Source organism: Solenopsis invicta, chromosome 12 (assembly GCF_016802725.1).
Source record: "Solenopsis invicta isolate M01_SB chromosome 12, UNIL_Sinv_3.0, whole genome shotgun sequence".
Taxonomy (NCBI): domain Eukaryota; kingdom Metazoa; phylum Arthropoda; class Insecta; order Hymenoptera; family Formicidae; genus Solenopsis; species Solenopsis invicta.
Window position 1 is genome coordinate 19,073,435 of NC_052675.1, and position 16,916 is coordinate 19,090,350.

Genomic DNA, 16,916 nt, shown 5'->3' on the forward strand with positions numbered 1-16,916 from the left:
AAAACATTTTTTAAGAAAATTTAACATCGTTTTGAAAAGTATTGTATGATTAAATTATGAATTCAATGTCGAAGGAAATTTAACAGATGTTTATATCCCATGAAGAAATATTCTACTCGATAGAAAGACGCGCAGGCGCACTCAACCTTTTTCAGTAAAACATTGTATGGTATTTCATTCTCGTACGCGCACTTCTAAGGTTCGAATCTTTAGAGAAACATCAACCAATTTATTACACTGGCTGTTTATTCTTGATAACATACTAATATTTATCATTGTATTCTTTGTGTGTAAAATAAGTGCCATGAATATGCAGCATTGGTAAGTTAATATATTTTTATCTAAATTATTTTAAAGTTAATAGCTTATTCATTTTTTTAACGTTTTAAATATTTCATGAATAACGAGCTATTTAGTTAATTGTAAAAACAATTAATTAATTTTGTACTTTCAAAATTTGAACACAATTAATATTTGGAAAATGGGCTAATGACAGTCAGCGCAGATAAAAGTGTGCAATTACAATAGGTGAGACATAAAATTAATTAAGGTAATTATTTGTTATCTAAAACAAAACATACGATAATTATACAGATAAGTGTTATTGCCCGTGACACAGCCACGGGTAACGCCACTTCATATTTGACAAACCGTTGGTCATTCAACTGCTTCCCGTTTTTGGTTACTGATGACGGCTAGAATTCTTAATTTTTTTATTGATACGCTGAAAATGACTCCAAAGCGAGTCGAAACGTTTGTTCGTTTTTATCTTAGAAATGAATAAATGTTTTATTATTAATACTTGTGATTACGCACTTTTATCCCTGCTGATTCTCGATAGCCTATTTTTTAATTATTAATTGTGTTTTAATTGTGAAAAGATAAAACGTTTGTCATCAGATATTGTAATATGTATCATATAACTTATTACATTCAATCAGACAATCGGTATTTTTAGTTTATTTTAGGAATTGTATTAGCTATAAATATAATATTTTAATTTTAATTTATAATATTCTAATTTAGATTGTTACAAAAACCGTCTGTAATAAAAAATGATTATTTGTGCATAAATGTATTATGCTAATGTTACTTACATTGTCGCAAATACGTATTTATTGTAATCCGTAATTTCCTGTGCGGTATAGTTGGGTAAAGATAGGTACTCATGAAGAACATTATGCGTTTCTTATGATCGTACTTTTTTGAGGTAGCAGTTTTGTTCCTATTTTCTAATTCGTTACAAGTATGCTGAAGTTGCTTTACAATTAGTGAAAATCCTATTTAGAAAGAGAGAGAGAGAGAGAGAGAGAGAGAGAGAGAGAGAGAGAGATTACATTAATAACATAATATTAGGTCATTAGCATGAAACTTGTTACATGAGATTACCAAGATATTTTCATGTGTAATGTTTTATACTTAATGACCCAATAATTATATTCAGGTTTGTGTTATTTTTGTGTATAAATATTATTTTTAAAAAGTTTAATATTTGTCATTCCAGTGACACTGTATTAAATAATGTTTGATTTTTTAAAACATTGCTTACAGTTACTTACAAATCTGGATGCAATTGTTTTCGATATACACAATTGATAATATCCTCAGATACTTTTCTTGAAAATGTTTTCAAGAATTTAATGCATGGTTTTATTTCTTAAATTCTAACGTTTTTATTTCTTTGTCAAGTTGTTTTTACAGAATAATTAATGTTTGCTCCTAGACAATTTTTATTTAACATTGCCAAATTTGTTTTGAGATTAAAATATGAATTGTGTTACTATTTTATTTGATTTTTTTTTTTTAACTTAAATTATAACTTGGAGGTATATATACTCGAGTTTTTAATAAAAATTAAAGTAATTCTATAATTTTTATAAAAATATATTATAGAGTTATTTTGATTATTATTTAAAAAAAATTTATTATATAAATCTTATTATGAATTTTTATTATCATAATTTTTTGAAATCATGTTTTGTTCTACTAGTAAAATACAAATTTAAAAAATATTACATATCTTACATACAATATTGTTAATAACGTTTCCATAATCGATCAAAATTTTTTTATTTACTATAGTTGTGATATCTAAGTATTTCTAACGCATAGACGCTTCAAATAATTCCAATTAAACGATTTAAATATGGCTTTATTAAGCCAATATTATGTTAATTTTACCGTAATGAATACAAAACGGTAAAATAAGTTATCGAAGCACTTGTTAGCTGTAATAAATTTGTTTGAAAAATTCATTACATATCATTAGTTTATCCTGCACAATAAATATATACGTAATATATATTTTTTACCATAGCAATACTTTCTAAGGATCCCACAAACAATCCACCAAGATTCAGATTAAAAGTTTTATTACCTCTTTTCAATAGAAATAAGAGCATTTTCTGTATACGTAAAGGTGCTATGTACCATTGAACATTATATCTATAAAATTATAAATGATATTTGAAAGAATATGTGTGATAAATACATTTATAATTTTTGCTATACTTAGACACAGAAAAAAAATTGTATCAAATCAACAATTTATTGTTTTATATATAAACAAAAATATAAAATTGTTTTGGAAGAATTTATAATGTTAAACAGACATAATTTACTTATAGTACATAAAGAAAATTTTCCTCTTTTTGTAAGCAAATTATGTTTGTTTAAGGTTATAAATTCTTCCAAGAAGATTTGGTATTCTTGCTTATTAGTATATGAAACAATGAATTGTTACTTTGATACTAATTTTTTTCTGTGCATTACTCCACAAATTTAAACTATTTTCTATTTGGATGAATAATTCCTGAATGAGTCAGAAAATAGTATTTGTGAATGATTACATTGTACAGAAATGTATCTTACACAGTAGCAAACACGCGGTTATTGTGATCCGTAACTTCTTGAGCAGTGTAGTTACCAATAACCATGTATGTGTACAAAGAAAATACTATTATACTAAATGGCATTATTCCTTCTATATTATTCACAGACACAATCTGAAAAAAAATGAAACGTGCTTTATTCTTTCAGTTTTTTATACTGGAAAAATTTAATAACTTTTTATAATTTTTTACAATGTATTATACATTACATAGTAAATATTTTTGTGTAAATGTTGCAAAAACATAGTTTCTTTACACTTTATAAATCTTGTAATATAAAGCGTGTTATTTAACCCTCTAATAGAGAGTTAAGCTAATATATTTATTATTTGTATAATGCACAATCTAAAATTAATGATGCACTACACAGTGTAAGGTTATATAAAATTTTACAGAAATAATAAGAGGAAATAAGGAAGTCATGTGATAGGTGTGGTTTAGCGATATATCATAATATTTCATATAATTCGAATTTTAAGAGTAAGCATTAAAATTATTTTTTTTTTTATATTACTATTTAGACATAGGAGGATAGTTACTGATCATTAGTGTCCGCTACGTTTTTTATAAAAGCTAAATTTTATTTAAATTTTTGCTGAATTTTGCAAGTAATGGAGAATTTTATTTAAGAAGTATCTATACTCTTTACGTTATTTTGAGAAGTTAGTTATTAATTGACATATTAGACATTAATTTTTTAACTTTAATCTGCTGCTAAAAGCCTTAAATATAAATTTTAAATAGGGTAATTAAATATAACATAATGTATGTAGAAATTAAGCATATAAAGTTATATTATGCATAAGAAATATCGTGAGTCATTTGCATTACAAGCGTTTTTATAACTGCTCTGGCGACTTTATAATCTTTTAGTAGACGTTACATAATGCTTATTAATAGCAAGGAAATTAATATAACAAAACTATTTTTTTAAATAAAATATATTTTATAAAATATTCTTCATAAAATTGTTTTAGTACTTAATAGTATGCGAAAAAAAAAACAAATAAAACAGATGCTTTTAAGAGTGTCTCTATATTCGAGAAAACTAATTTCTCATGTGTCGTTTTAGCTAAAAATTTTTTAATTAGATTTAATGTTATAAAAAAATATTTTATTATATAGAAATATATTTAAGTGTAAAATTAAACTTACTTCAACAAGAGAGCAAGTGAAGGAAACCATGCCAGTCGCTATTATAAGGAAGAACGATCCCTCAAAACTCTTTACGAAATATTGAGAAAATCTTTATGAATAAAACAATATTATATTATATTATATAGATATTATTAATATTATATTATATAAATTCTGTTTGTTGGATATACTAACTGTGTTGCTTTTCGATGAATGTCTATCGCATAAATTATTCCTTTATAAATTAAAATTTCCTTCTCTTGAGTAATATTTTGAAGTATACTTGTCATCATTGCTTTTTCAAAACGGAAACTATAAATAATTTTGGTAAATTATTAAAGAAAGACTTAGATAGTACAGATCTTGATATATGTTGATGGTTCATTTTTTAGTAACTTTGCATAACAATTAAGCGACAGTTTTTTACTATTTTTGATACAATTAAAGATTGAAAATTACAATGTTTTTATTAATGTTACTTTTTTAGAGCACACACCGCATTCTATTTAAAAACATTGAAAATTCAAAAATGTTTATGTCATAATTGTTAATTTTTTGCAATAAAATTTTTTATGTTTTTTTGGAAATGGGAGAGTCCACAGATTTTTCTGAGCATGCAAACTATTAAATTTCGTCAATTTAATATTACTTATTTTGGTATCATACAATAACTATGTTTTAAAAAAATGCGACGCACAGTTCACCTAAGTCAGTGATTGTAAAAATTAATATTTAGCACTAAGATCCGCTGTGACAGATGTAGGCCGTCTCATATTTAATATATTTGACATTTTTATTGGTCCGAATTTCAAACTTATTGTTTAACATTAATAAATTACAATAATTATTATTTTTTTTATTAATAACGTTTTTATTAATAAGAATTTTAATAAATAATGACCACTGGTTAAAATCTTTTGCTTTTTATTCAAGAAAATGCTTTTACAACCTGTGGTCAACATGCTATGGTCAAAGTCATCGGAGCTTTTTCCCTTTATATAAAGGTTTACTAAATTTACTAACAAAACTTAAATTTTAAATATCTTAAAAAACTATAAAAGACTGTTATTTAATTGTGAGCAATTATACAGGAAAGAATTTTTATGGCACTGATGCCCAACATCTGTTCTACGATCGTATTCCAAAATGTGAAATTTAGAATACAACAGAACCTCGTAATAATGCACAAAATCCTTTTCATATTGCTAGAACAAGTTTGTCTAAAATCCATCTTGTGTGCTAAAGCGTTTCCATCTCTTTGTTACCTCGATAGATCGAGACAGTGTAAAGAAAAAACAAAAGAATTGACGTTATATTATTAGAGATATTAATCTTGCTTGCGGTTAAAATTTGAAATTTGGCTCTTCGAAAAAGCTAGTTGGACATCCGTGCTTTATGACATATTGGGCTCACAATCAGAATTATCTGAGCTGCGTAAATTTGTCTAAATTTGTCTAAAAAATTACTACAATTTTTTGCAGTAATTATATAGTTTATTTAAATTTATTTGAATGAATAGTTCAAGCTTTACTTACAAATGCTTATATTTAACTCTACCTGGCAATACTAAGCATTCCGCAAATATGTTTAATGTACATTAGCATCATCGTTCCTGTTGCTATGAGTGCAGTTACTCCTATGCATATGGCTACGTTTGAATGCAAAAAAATAAGATAGCAATAGTTTTCTTGATTAACAAAATATTCTGTTTTTATGTAAATCCTTGGATATAGTCGAGAATTATTCATAGATAGAATTACACCGACAACAAGAGGCCACATTTGCAGAATAATGAAAACAACTGTGCCGGTCACACTAATTACTAAGAGAAAGTTTAATCAATTCACAAATATTAAGAACATATTTAAACAAAAAATTAATCACATTATATTATATAATTTTTCTATTATTAATAAATTATTGAAGTTTATAACATATAAAAAATATTAAAATATAAAATCTTACTCATGAGTATAACTGTGTATAGTTGTCCTTTATTGCTATAATTTTGTAGGATAGCAATTTCATTTTTGTTTTTTAATTCAGTGTAAGTATGTTGAAGTTGCTCCAATGATAATTTCACCTATGATATCAATAATATTTAACCTTTTGTTTAATAATACTTATGTATAAAATATCTATCTTTTTATCATTTTTCTATGTTTTTTACGTAATGTGTAATTGTACAGTTATAATCCTGAAACTCGTATTGTAAACATAAATAACATAAGTATGTAATAATTTTGTTTTAACTATTAATTATAAAAAAATATCAATTAAAGAATAATGCCTATTAGCCATACATCTCATTTTGACTCATTGAAATCAAGGGTTAAAGTGGGTATCAGATTAAAAATTTCAACCAGCAGATTAAAAATGTGTATTTTTTATTTTGCTTGTGATCCGGTTCCAAATAAAATAGGCTAGAAAGATTCTAAATTTTAATTATTTTTGAAGCGAATTTTAAGATGTAAAACTATGATAATTGCAAAATAGTTTGGCTTGAAGAATCTCACTTTGATTATAAATCTTTGATCTCAAGATATGCAATTTGCTCTCATTAATTGTGCAATTTCTTTAATTGTGAGTAGTAGCTTTCAGTTTTTTTTTTAACTTTTGCAGTTTCAGTCAAAAGTACTGAATACCAGTAATACTAATTGATGCCCTTGCACCTTTACATTTCGTTCTCTTATCGATATATTTGTTGTTTTTTGTCTCACTCACATATGTTTATTTTGTAAATAAATGTCCTGTTTTTGAGTTTTTCTGGTTGTACTCAATTGATTTTAATGATTTAAAATTCTATTCTTATTAAAAATTGTAAACATTATTTACAACAAATTCCATTTTCAAAACTTACCAAAAATGGTTTCATTTGGACATCCACTTTCGGTTGATTTTTAAACATGAATTGTATTTTAAAACTGACTTAAACATGTATAAAAAATATTTGATAGCTTAGAAAAATTATTTTCTGCATTATAGGTTTTTAAATTAAAAAATTTTAAGCTAATTAAAATTAAAACCTTTCTGGATCATTTTTGCAGGAAGCAGAAATCCAGATTATCAAAAAAATTACATATTTGTAACCTGCTCGTTAAGATCTTTAATGTAACACCCATCTTAACCTTCGATTTCACTGATTGAGAATCAAAATAGAGCACATCTTGTTATTAATCTACTTTTTAGCAAACTTTCACGAAATCTGCATGCTAGAAAAAATAAGATAATAAACATATATTGAAAATACGTTTAATGTTTTTGAAGTCGTTGCATTAAAAATTTAAATATTTAAAATGGGAGATCCTAAAATATAGCATTTGTATAATTATTAAGGAAAGTGTTAAATTATAATTTTAATGAAATTACGTACACATGATGGGGTATTTAAATAAAAGAAGCTACCGGAACTATGCTACACGTGAGTTATACGAGTATGTATACATATGGCAAGGAACAAACTCACTCGGAAATATATCAACTCGAGCCAAGGATTATAATTTTCAGTTATACGGATTTTGATTAGGATAACATATAGTTCTTACAATTAATGCCGAATAAATAATTTTAAATTTTTACAATCTTCAACTTAAACTGCGCGCCGCATATTCGTCAGATATAAAACTTTAATATATAAATAAGCCGTAGTTAATTTTTTTAAATTCCGCTGACATACATATAAATCCTATCACTTTAATTTTTAAAATTTTGAGTTTAAATTTGTAATCAACGACTCCAAAACTTCTATTAAAATTTATCAAAATATATTTAAAAAAATTATGCAACAAAAAGTTACCGTTTATCTTATGAGACAATGAAATATTGTAAAAGTGTGTAAAAAATTTATTAAAGATATTTAAATAAGACTAATAAATCATTGACTTACAGTCTCAGCATTAATCCAGAACGAATTGTAATGAATTGCCAACACAATGAAGAAAAATGCATAAGATAAAATCTTGATGATGAAATCAATAGTACAGTCTGAGGTCAGAAATGTTGTAAACTGTAAATAATAACTACATAAAAGAAATACATTTACATTTAAATAAACATCACTTCTTATGTGATTCATAAACTCTTAGTTTTATTTTTCTTCACAGTTATTGTTTTGTGAAAATAATTAACGCAAACTACATATTTGTTACTCTTAATTTTAACTTTAAATAATAATTAATATATCTCAGCGCGATTGTAAAAAAATAAAACAGTTATTTAATTTTGCACATAATAGAAAAATACGACAAAGAAAATATCTCTAGCTTTTTTTTCTCTTTTTTTTTCTTTTCAAATCATGAGAATAATTTTTAAAGGTGTACCTGAAATATAATAAAAGTTATTAGAATGCTAAAAAGTACTAGAAATTGAAATTGAGCAAACTTCGGTTTCTGATAAGGCCATAAACCAATTGCGAGCAAAAGAAATCGATTGAACCGAAAGCGTTTTAACTCGAGAGGAACCATTTCGACGAGCACGGAAATACATTTGATCATGAAAAAAGTAATAAACCATCCCTTAGAAGGGTATAAGAATCTTATAGCCTTCTTTTAACTAAATATTTCATAACTTTTCTAACGTTAAAACTAACGTAAATTACCTAATGTAAAGGGATACAAGGCAAAACAAAATATCACAAAACTAAAATACTTTAATACCGTTTTGAAAAGCATTGTATGATTAAATGATGAATTTAATGCCGAAAGAAATTTAACAGATGTTTATATCCCATGAAGAAATATTCTTCTACTCGATAGAAAGACGCGCAAGCGCACTCAAACCTTTTTCAGTAACACATTGCATAGTATTTCATTCTTGTACGCGCACTTCTAAGGTTCGAATCTTTAGAGAAACATCGGCCAATTAAATATACTAGCTGTTTATTCCTGATAAAATACTAATATTTATTCTTTGTACAATATGTAAAATGTGTAAATGCCAGGAATATGCGGGATTGTGTAAGTTAATATATTTTTAACTAAATTAAGTTAAAGTTTGTTGTTTCTAAAATAAATTTAATTACTTTAAAAGTGGCGTGAATAAAAAATAGTAAAAAATATTAAAACATATAATTAGTTAAATATTACATTAAAATTAATTTAATTTAAGTTAAATTAAAAGTAAATTTTGAAAAGCATTATTCATATTAAAATAGTAATCTGTAAATTTTTAAAATTGGATTAGAGTTGGATATACTGTTCGATATATTTAACATTTATTTTAATAAAACTTTCTGTGATTTATCATATAAAAATTTTAAGGTAATAGAAATATAATAAGGAATACTTACAGTTTGTCGCCATTTTACATGAATAATGTATGATTGAATGATTGATTTAACTAACTACAAAGTGGAAACTTAATTACAAAGAAAATTTCTTTTGCATTTTATTCAATAGATCCATACAACTTTATTACATTTACAAAAAGATTTTGCAAACTCAAAATCTGAATAATAGAATTTACATTGCACACAATGTCAACTTCATACTTTGTAGTTTTTATAATTTAGATATCTGATTTCTTCATTAAAATAATTTTCTTCCACCGTGGAATTAATTTTTTTAGCATATACTACCTAAAATGCAAGGTTGGAGTCCTAATATTTTTTTCTTTTATCTTCAACTTTTACTTCCTCTTGCCCTATATTAAAACCGATTCTTTCATATTAATTATTATTTTAATTATGTTATTATTATTAATTTCTTAGTCTTTCTTCGAGGAATAGAGAAGGGTGAAATAAGATATTGAAGTACTCATCAACTGTAATAAATATATTTTTTGTTTTATTTTCTGCAATAAGTTATATTAAAAGTATTAGAGGACTTTTTCTTATTGTTAGTCAAATAATAGAGAACGATATTGTATATTTAGGTTAATATTTTCCGGATTATTGAAAACAGTGAAATTGAATAATTTTGAAGTAATAAAACTTTATTACATTAAAGAATGCTCTGAAGAACTAAAAAATAGAGTAAAGGTCAAAGAAATTTGTTTAATTATTTTTGTATTTTTTATTTTTTTGCATTCAAGAACATATAATATAATATTTTTTATTCTTTTTTCACAATTTTACAACATATTTTCTTTACTTAATTTTTATATTTTTTAATTCTTCAAAGCTGTAATATTTTATTAACATGATATCAGTAAAACAATTTTTTGTTTATACAATTTAAGTGATTCTAAAATAGTTTTGTTTCAAAATGACTACTGATGGTATTTTTGATTACAATTTTCGCGGAAATAATAAAAGATTTTACTTTATAAATTTTAATATATGTATATTTCTTACCGCAGCGGCACTTTCCAACGATGCCACAAATATTCCACCGAGAAGCATATAAAAGGCTTTAGTTCCTCTTTGCAACAGAAACAATATCATTTTCTGTATATGTATTGGAGCCACGTACCACTCAACGTTATATCTATAAAATAATGTTGAAAGAACAAAATATTTAAAAATTATTTTAACGCGATTATTTGTTCTACGAGTCATACTAGTTTTCATTGTAATTTGATAATTTAGATTTAGATGTCACATGAATCAAAATTCTTATATAACAATATGATGAAAATATTTCTTACACTGTTGCAAATACATATTCATTGTGATCTATAATTTCCTGCGCGGTATAGTTGGATAGGAACAGATACACGTAAAGAATGGTAACAATTAAAAGGGGTAGAACAATTTGTTCAATATTACCGGAGTACGACGCAACCTAAAAAATGTGATGCGTTTATTATGTATTTATTATACTATTGACTTCTTCTTATCAATGCCTAATCATATTATTTTATTTATATTACGCTTAATAAATGCTATTCAACACACTGAAATGTTGCATTACATAATCATTAATTTTGAAAATTAGCTTATACAAATAATTAGAAGACATTGTATATGAGAGTTGTAATAAGTTGTGATAAGTGATAAGTTTATAAGAAAAAATATTAAGATAATTATTTTTATAAATTACCATTTTTAATTCATATACTATGGTATAAAATCATTTTTGCTATTTTTTTTGTTTCCTAATTTTTTTAAATAAAATTCTAATATTATGGCATCACGATCAAATATAAAAAAATTTACCCGAAGAAGATTAAGGCTAAGACAAGATATCCCAACTGCTATCAAGAAGAAAAATGATCCCTCAAAGTTCGATATCATAAAGTCGGTGACTCTTGAAATATGAAAAAAATATTTGTTATCATATGTATTACATTTTTTTTTTCGGATATATACCAACTCCATAGCTTTACGATGAATATGTACGGCATAAATTATCTCCTTGGAAACTTTACTCTCACTTTTTACATCTTTTTGTAAAATATTGACTGCATGTTTAATACGGTAACTGCAAATAATTTCACCCCTATAATTAACTCGTCCAAATTTTTGGAAATAATAAATAAAATATATTTATACGACTGTATTCATTCTAGCATTTATCCGCTCACCTGGCAATACTGAACATTCCGCAAGCGTGTTGAAGATATGCAATAAGCATTGATCCTGTTGCAACCATCGCGATAGCCCCTACGTGACAGGCCGCTATTCCGTGCAATACGCTTAAATAAAAATATTTTTCTTGATCAATAAAATATTCCGTCACAATAGATAATGAATGATTTACTCGAGATCCATTATTAGGTAGAACAAAGTATTGAATGTATGGCCAAATTTGTATAAAAATTGCAGTAAATTCACCAAAAGAACCAAACACTGAAAGAAAAATTTTGTAGAATTAATCATATAAATCATTTATTTTTTAATTTTTTAATTTGTCTTTGTATAAGATGGAAAAATCTTGTTTTGTTTTGAAAGATATATTTATAATTATATGTTTTAACTAATTCTGAAGTATACAAAAGACTCGACTACCATTGTCTTACGTATAAGTACAGTTGTATAATATTTTGCTTTGCTTCCGTACTTTTCTATAATAGCAATTTCATTCTCGTCTTTCAACTCGTTACATATTTCTTGAAGCTGTTCCAATAAACTTCTTACCTGTCATATCAATAACATTGTACGTCATTTTTCTTTGTAAAATTTGAAAATGATTATAATCTGTATTCTTTATTAATTAGGACACACCAAATTAACTGTGTTACTTCCTTTTTTATATCTAGAGACTCTTTATAATATAATTGCAATAGAAATACAAAGACTCAAATCATGAAAAATGGAATAATAATTAAAAACAGTCGGATTAACGCGATCCTAATAAATAAAGATTACGAAAATTCGACAGGATTATGTTTAAAGTTTCCATTTATCATATTTGATGTTTATTTGACTGATAACGCACTTACGATGTCGCCATTAATCCAAAACGAATTGTATTTAATCGCCAAACATATAAAAAAGAAGGTAGTAGAGAAAACCTTCAGAATAAGTTCCGGAGTACATTTTGATGTCAAGAATGTTGTAAACTGCGAAAAGTAATCTTATTGAATTACCCGCATTAAGAAACAACAGCAATTTAATTAGCAAACTGTAACATTTCAATTCTTTCTGTACTATGTACAATAATTTAATGAAAAATGCAACCAACTGATATTTCAATTTAATTTGTATTAGATAATTTTATTTAAAAAAAACAAATATTATACATTATGTAATATATTGAACATGTAATATATTGAAATTTGATAGTTATAATTGAAATACGTTTTATTACAAGTCATAGTTTTCGGCAGCTTATTTCATAATGATAAAATAAAAATCTTGACATACTTGAAATATAATAAAAGTTGTCAGTGTACCAAAAAATAAAAGCAACTGAAACTGGACGAATGGCGTTCGTTGATAAGGCCACAAACCAACAATAAGTAATAAAATTCGGTTGATATTAAAATGTCGAGTTTCGAGACAGATCATCTCTTCGCGAGTATCGACATGCGTGTGATGAAAGAGCAGTCAACGGAAATCCATTTATCCTTTCTTTTCTATGCATTCATCGCGACTTTTTTCTCTTAGCGCAATTTTTTAGTAAATATCCTTATTCGATCTTAATATAATGTAAAGCAATATAAGATACATCTAAAATATTAGATATGCGTAATTTAAGAAATTTTCTTGAAGAGAAGTTCATAAATATAATTGATCGATTTTACAACGAAAGCAATTTGACAGGTGTTCTTTTCTCACAGAGAAATATTCGTAAGAGAATTTTTTTCGTACAAAGTCGCGCAGCCGCAATCGTCACTTTTCAAAACGTCACAGTTCCACTTGTTTCATTCCGGTTTGTGCATTCGTAATGTACATTTGAAATACTAAATATTAGCATCTGCTTCAAGGTAGTAATTATTTTATTGTTAGTATTATTAGAAAAATCATGCCAAAAATAATTTTATTACGTATACTCTTTACGCATCTTTCAACACATTTAGATGTTTACCATCTTAAAATCTTTTAACATTGCATAACATGCTGCAAAAAAAGATTATTTTTTTATTTTTGTATAATACTATAATAATAAGTCATTTGTTTTTAATACAGAATTCAATGTGTATCAATATACACAATAAATAAAAACTATGGGAAACAATTTTAAACATTTTTTTTTATTATCGGCATCTTTTCTTTTCTATTAATTTAATTGTATTTAAGTCTCTACGTTCTGTTTGTTTAATATATCCGTATAATACGTTACAATATTATTTCCTAAAACCTCTATTTAATCTGTCTAGAGATTGTACAGTGTTACAATCGACACATTAATGATTTGTATAATAAATAAATGTGAAGTAAGACATTGTGGCGCTGGCCAGCTGCAATAAAAGATATTTTTTTCAAACATTCAGAACATATATTATGTCCAATAAATTCTGATATAAATTTTACCGTAGAGAAGCCTTCTAAAGACCCTACAAATAATCCACCAATCTTTATGTTCAAAATTTTAGTGCCCCTTTGTAACATGAACAATATAAGTTTCTGTGTATGTAAAGGAGCTAGATACCATTGAACGTTGTACCTATGAAATGACAATTAAACACGATCAATATCAATACTTTTACAACAATAATATAATTTATAAACAGTTGAAATGTTTTTCTAATAAATAGTAATGCAGAGTTATCTTACAAAACGTTTCAGTTTTTGCTTTGAGTAAATTTTATATTGTATTTTGTATTTATGAATTCTCCAGCTTTTTATAGCATTGGAAAGACTGTAAATTATCTGTACACTCTTACACTGTAATAAACATACTATTGCTGTGATCCGTAACTTGTTGCGCACCATAATTGGCAAGGAATGTGTATACATAATAAACACCGATAAATGTAATGGATTGTAACAGCTTTTCACTAATATCTCCAGATGACATCTCTCGAAAAGTCTAGAATACCAACTGTTTATTTTAAAGTTTAGTTTTTTATTTAAAAATAGAAAACAAAACTTACTCGATAAAGATTGAGACTTGCGTAAAGTATTCCATCAAATATTAAAAGGGAGAATGTTACATTAAATGAAGCTGCAAAAATTTCGACAATCCTCCAAAAAGAAAAAAATATTAATAGTACTACACAATTTGTATTATGACACATAGAAATAAATACAGAAATGAATTTTTTTTTATCAATTTCTTTGTAGACTTTACTTTGATATCAACATTACTTTTTTAATTATCTTATTTCCATTATCTTATTTTTTTAATTCTTCTATCATCAAGGGAATGTTAGACTGAAGCAATTATTGACATTTTTTTCTACAAGGCAATTTCTTCAAATTGGTTTTACAGAATTAAAAATTCTTTTACACAATTAAAGTATACATGTTAATCTTGAATGGGAAGGTCAATTTCATACTTTATAGCCTTTCGATGCATATCTACGGCAACAATTATTCCTTTGTAAATGAAAGTCGCATTTCTCGTACCATTCATTTGTCTAATACCGATTGTAATGGCCTTTTCCATACGATAACTGTAAAAAATTAATTTACTATAAATGTATAATAATTTATATTTGTATAAAAACGTTATATTACATACAAAAATCGTGTGCAGCACAGTTTCACACTAATTCGAAAATAAATTTACAATACATTTTGGTAATCATTGCCATTTGGTGCAATTATTAACATTTTCTTACCCAGCAATCTTGAACATTCCGCAAGCATGTTGAAAAAATGCCAGTGACGTTGTTCCCGTTGCTAGCATTGCAAGCGCTCCTACGCAGAATGCTACATCTGCATGTAGTATAATTAAGTAAAAATATTTTTCTTGATCGATGAAGTACTCTGTGATGATATGTACGGATGGATGTGGCCGAGACTTGTTTGCAGACAATGCAATATCGAATATGTATGGCACAAATGGGTTAAGAAGAAAACAAATCATGTTGAAGATAACTAGCACTAAGAACAATTTAAAAAGCAATCGTAAGAAATAATGAAAATTAACATTTTTAAATATTGTTATGCGTTTTAAATTTATTTTTTAACATTTTTTTATTTTTATTTTTTCTAATGTACCTATCTATGATATTATTCGATATATGGCTATATTTGGCTCAAGAGTTCCGTGCTCGTTATTGATACTTGAATGTCATTTATCGTAATTTACGCCACACGGAGATTTATGACATAGAAGTAAAAAAAATACAAAGTGCAGGAGTCTATGACCGTTGTTAGCCTTTTCTTAATTTTAATAAGTTATTTAAGCTATTTAAAATACCAGTGTGCGTTTGCCATTTGTGCCAAGAGCTAATTAAAAATACGATCACGAAGTTTCAGACACAATACCCTATATCGCGAATATGTCATTTAATAAGAATATTATTTAAGTTTAAATAAAATTTACACATTTTCTGAATAATGAAAACTGAAAGATTGTCTTACACGTAAGTCCTTCAGTAAAACGTTTTGAAAAACCCCAATACTTTTCTATAATGGCAACTTCATATTCATCTCTTAACTCGTCATAGGTATGTTGAAAGTGTTCTAATAAATGTTTCACCTGTTATTACAATGATTTTCCATGCTACTGGTTATTTGGAAATTAATACGCGCTATTGTAATATACAATACAACATAGGTTTAATAAAAAAGAAATTATTTTTATAACTTACAACATCCATGTTACAATTGAACGAGAGGTATGTCAACACAAAGTTGAAATAGAAGGCTGTGACAGAAAGAACTTCAATGACTAATAGCACATCGCATTTTGAAGTCGCAAATGCTGTTAACTAAGGGAAATCATTTTGTTAACATTTTAATAAAAGTAACAAAAAGTATGTCGTCGACAAATTAAAAAATTTGAATTATTAATTGTCTTTCTATGCACAATTTTTTTAATGAAAAGCGCAAATGTAATTATACGTTACAATAATTTTATAACAAGGATACTTTATAACGTGTATTATAATTATACCTAAATTAAAACTTATTATTATTAATGAATAAGACTATTTCTTTAAATAAACTACTAAAAAGTATTACCTGAAATACTATAAAGCTTCCTAGAATTCCATATTGCAAAACTAATTGCAATTGTAGAAATTTGGATTTTGTATGAGGCCACAAGCCAACCGTAAGCAAAAGAATTCGATTGAGACTGAAGTACTTGTCCTTTGCGCAGATCATCTCTTTGAGCGTCGAAACACATATGATTGCGATGAAGTCGGCGACGCTTCGTTCACCCCTTCTTTTCAACCAATCGATTGAATATTTCTTTTTTTCAAATAAATTTTACCACGGAGCTAACACTAAGCGTGAAAAGAACATTATAATGGAATTTAAACACTTACAATTTTGCAATTTTCTTTCCTTGAAGAGGTCTACGAACTATCAAATAAACGCATAAGAAAATTTAACAGATAATTTCTACTCATAAAAAAATAAAGAAAAAAGAATACGTTAGAAAAGAT

At 26.1% G+C, this 16,916-nt stretch overlaps 4 protein-coding genes across 8 annotated transcripts in view; 1 reads left to right on the forward strand and 3 right to left on the reverse strand.

Moving 5' to 3' along the window:
* Positions 1 to 16,916, forward strand: part of LOC105202583 (non-structural maintenance of chromosomes element 3 homolog) — a 314,468-nt gene that overhangs the window by 51,059 nt on the left and 246,493 nt on the right. The window lies entirely within an intron of this gene.
* LOC105198345 lies at positions 1,649 to 8,605 on the reverse strand. The gene is made up of 9 exons (XM_039455572.1): positions 8,348 to 8,605; positions 7,915 to 8,034; positions 5,994 to 6,111; positions 5,586 to 5,850; positions 4,224 to 4,340; positions 4,047 to 4,137; positions 2,872 to 3,005; positions 2,313 to 2,445; positions 1,649 to 2,228 (listed from the first exon to the last, which is right to left on the reverse strand). Exons 1-9 carry the CDS (start codon positions 8,519 to 8,521, stop codon positions 2,178 to 2,180), a joined length of 1,203 nt encoding a protein of 400 aa, XP_039311506.1. The 5' UTR covers positions 8,522 to 8,605; the 3' UTR covers positions 1,649 to 2,177.
* On the reverse strand, positions 9,389 to 12,981 carry LOC105198346. Of its 2 annotated transcripts, XM_011165035.3 has the most exons (9): positions 12,775 to 12,981; positions 12,351 to 12,470; positions 11,928 to 12,045; positions 11,493 to 11,757; positions 11,282 to 11,389; positions 11,125 to 11,215; positions 10,614 to 10,750; positions 10,321 to 10,453; positions 9,389 to 9,788 (listed from the first exon to the last, which is right to left on the reverse strand). In XM_011165035.3, the coding sequence occupies exons 1-9, from the start codon at positions 12,916 to 12,918 to the stop codon at positions 9,732 to 9,734; spliced, it is 1,173 nt and encodes a 390-aa protein (XP_011163337.2). In that variant the 5' UTR covers positions 12,919 to 12,981; the 3' UTR covers positions 9,389 to 9,731. The 2 variants fall into 2 exon arrangements, with proteins under 2 accessions (XP_011163337.2, XP_039311491.1); XM_039455557.1 differs by having other exon boundaries at positions 11,125 to 11,389.
* Positions 13,586 to 16,729, reverse strand: LOC105198347. Of its 3 annotated transcripts, none has more exons than XR_005575944.1 (8): positions 16,116 to 16,729; positions 15,886 to 16,003; positions 15,138 to 15,402; positions 14,853 to 14,969; positions 14,448 to 14,538; positions 14,254 to 14,383; positions 13,885 to 14,017; positions 13,586 to 13,811 (listed from the first exon to the last, which is right to left on the reverse strand). XR_005575944.1 is itself a non-coding variant. In XM_039455615.1 (8 exons), the coding sequence occupies exons 1-8, from the start codon at positions 16,122 to 16,124 to the stop codon at positions 13,758 to 13,760; spliced, it is 933 nt and encodes a 310-aa protein (XP_039311549.1). In that variant the 5' UTR covers positions 16,125 to 16,729; the 3' UTR covers positions 13,586 to 13,757. The 3 variants fall into 3 exon arrangements, 2 of the variants coding, with proteins under 2 accessions (XP_039311549.1, XP_039311548.1); XM_039455615.1 differs by having other exon boundaries at positions 14,238 to 14,383; XM_039455614.1 differs by having other exon boundaries at positions 13,586 to 14,017; positions 14,238 to 14,383.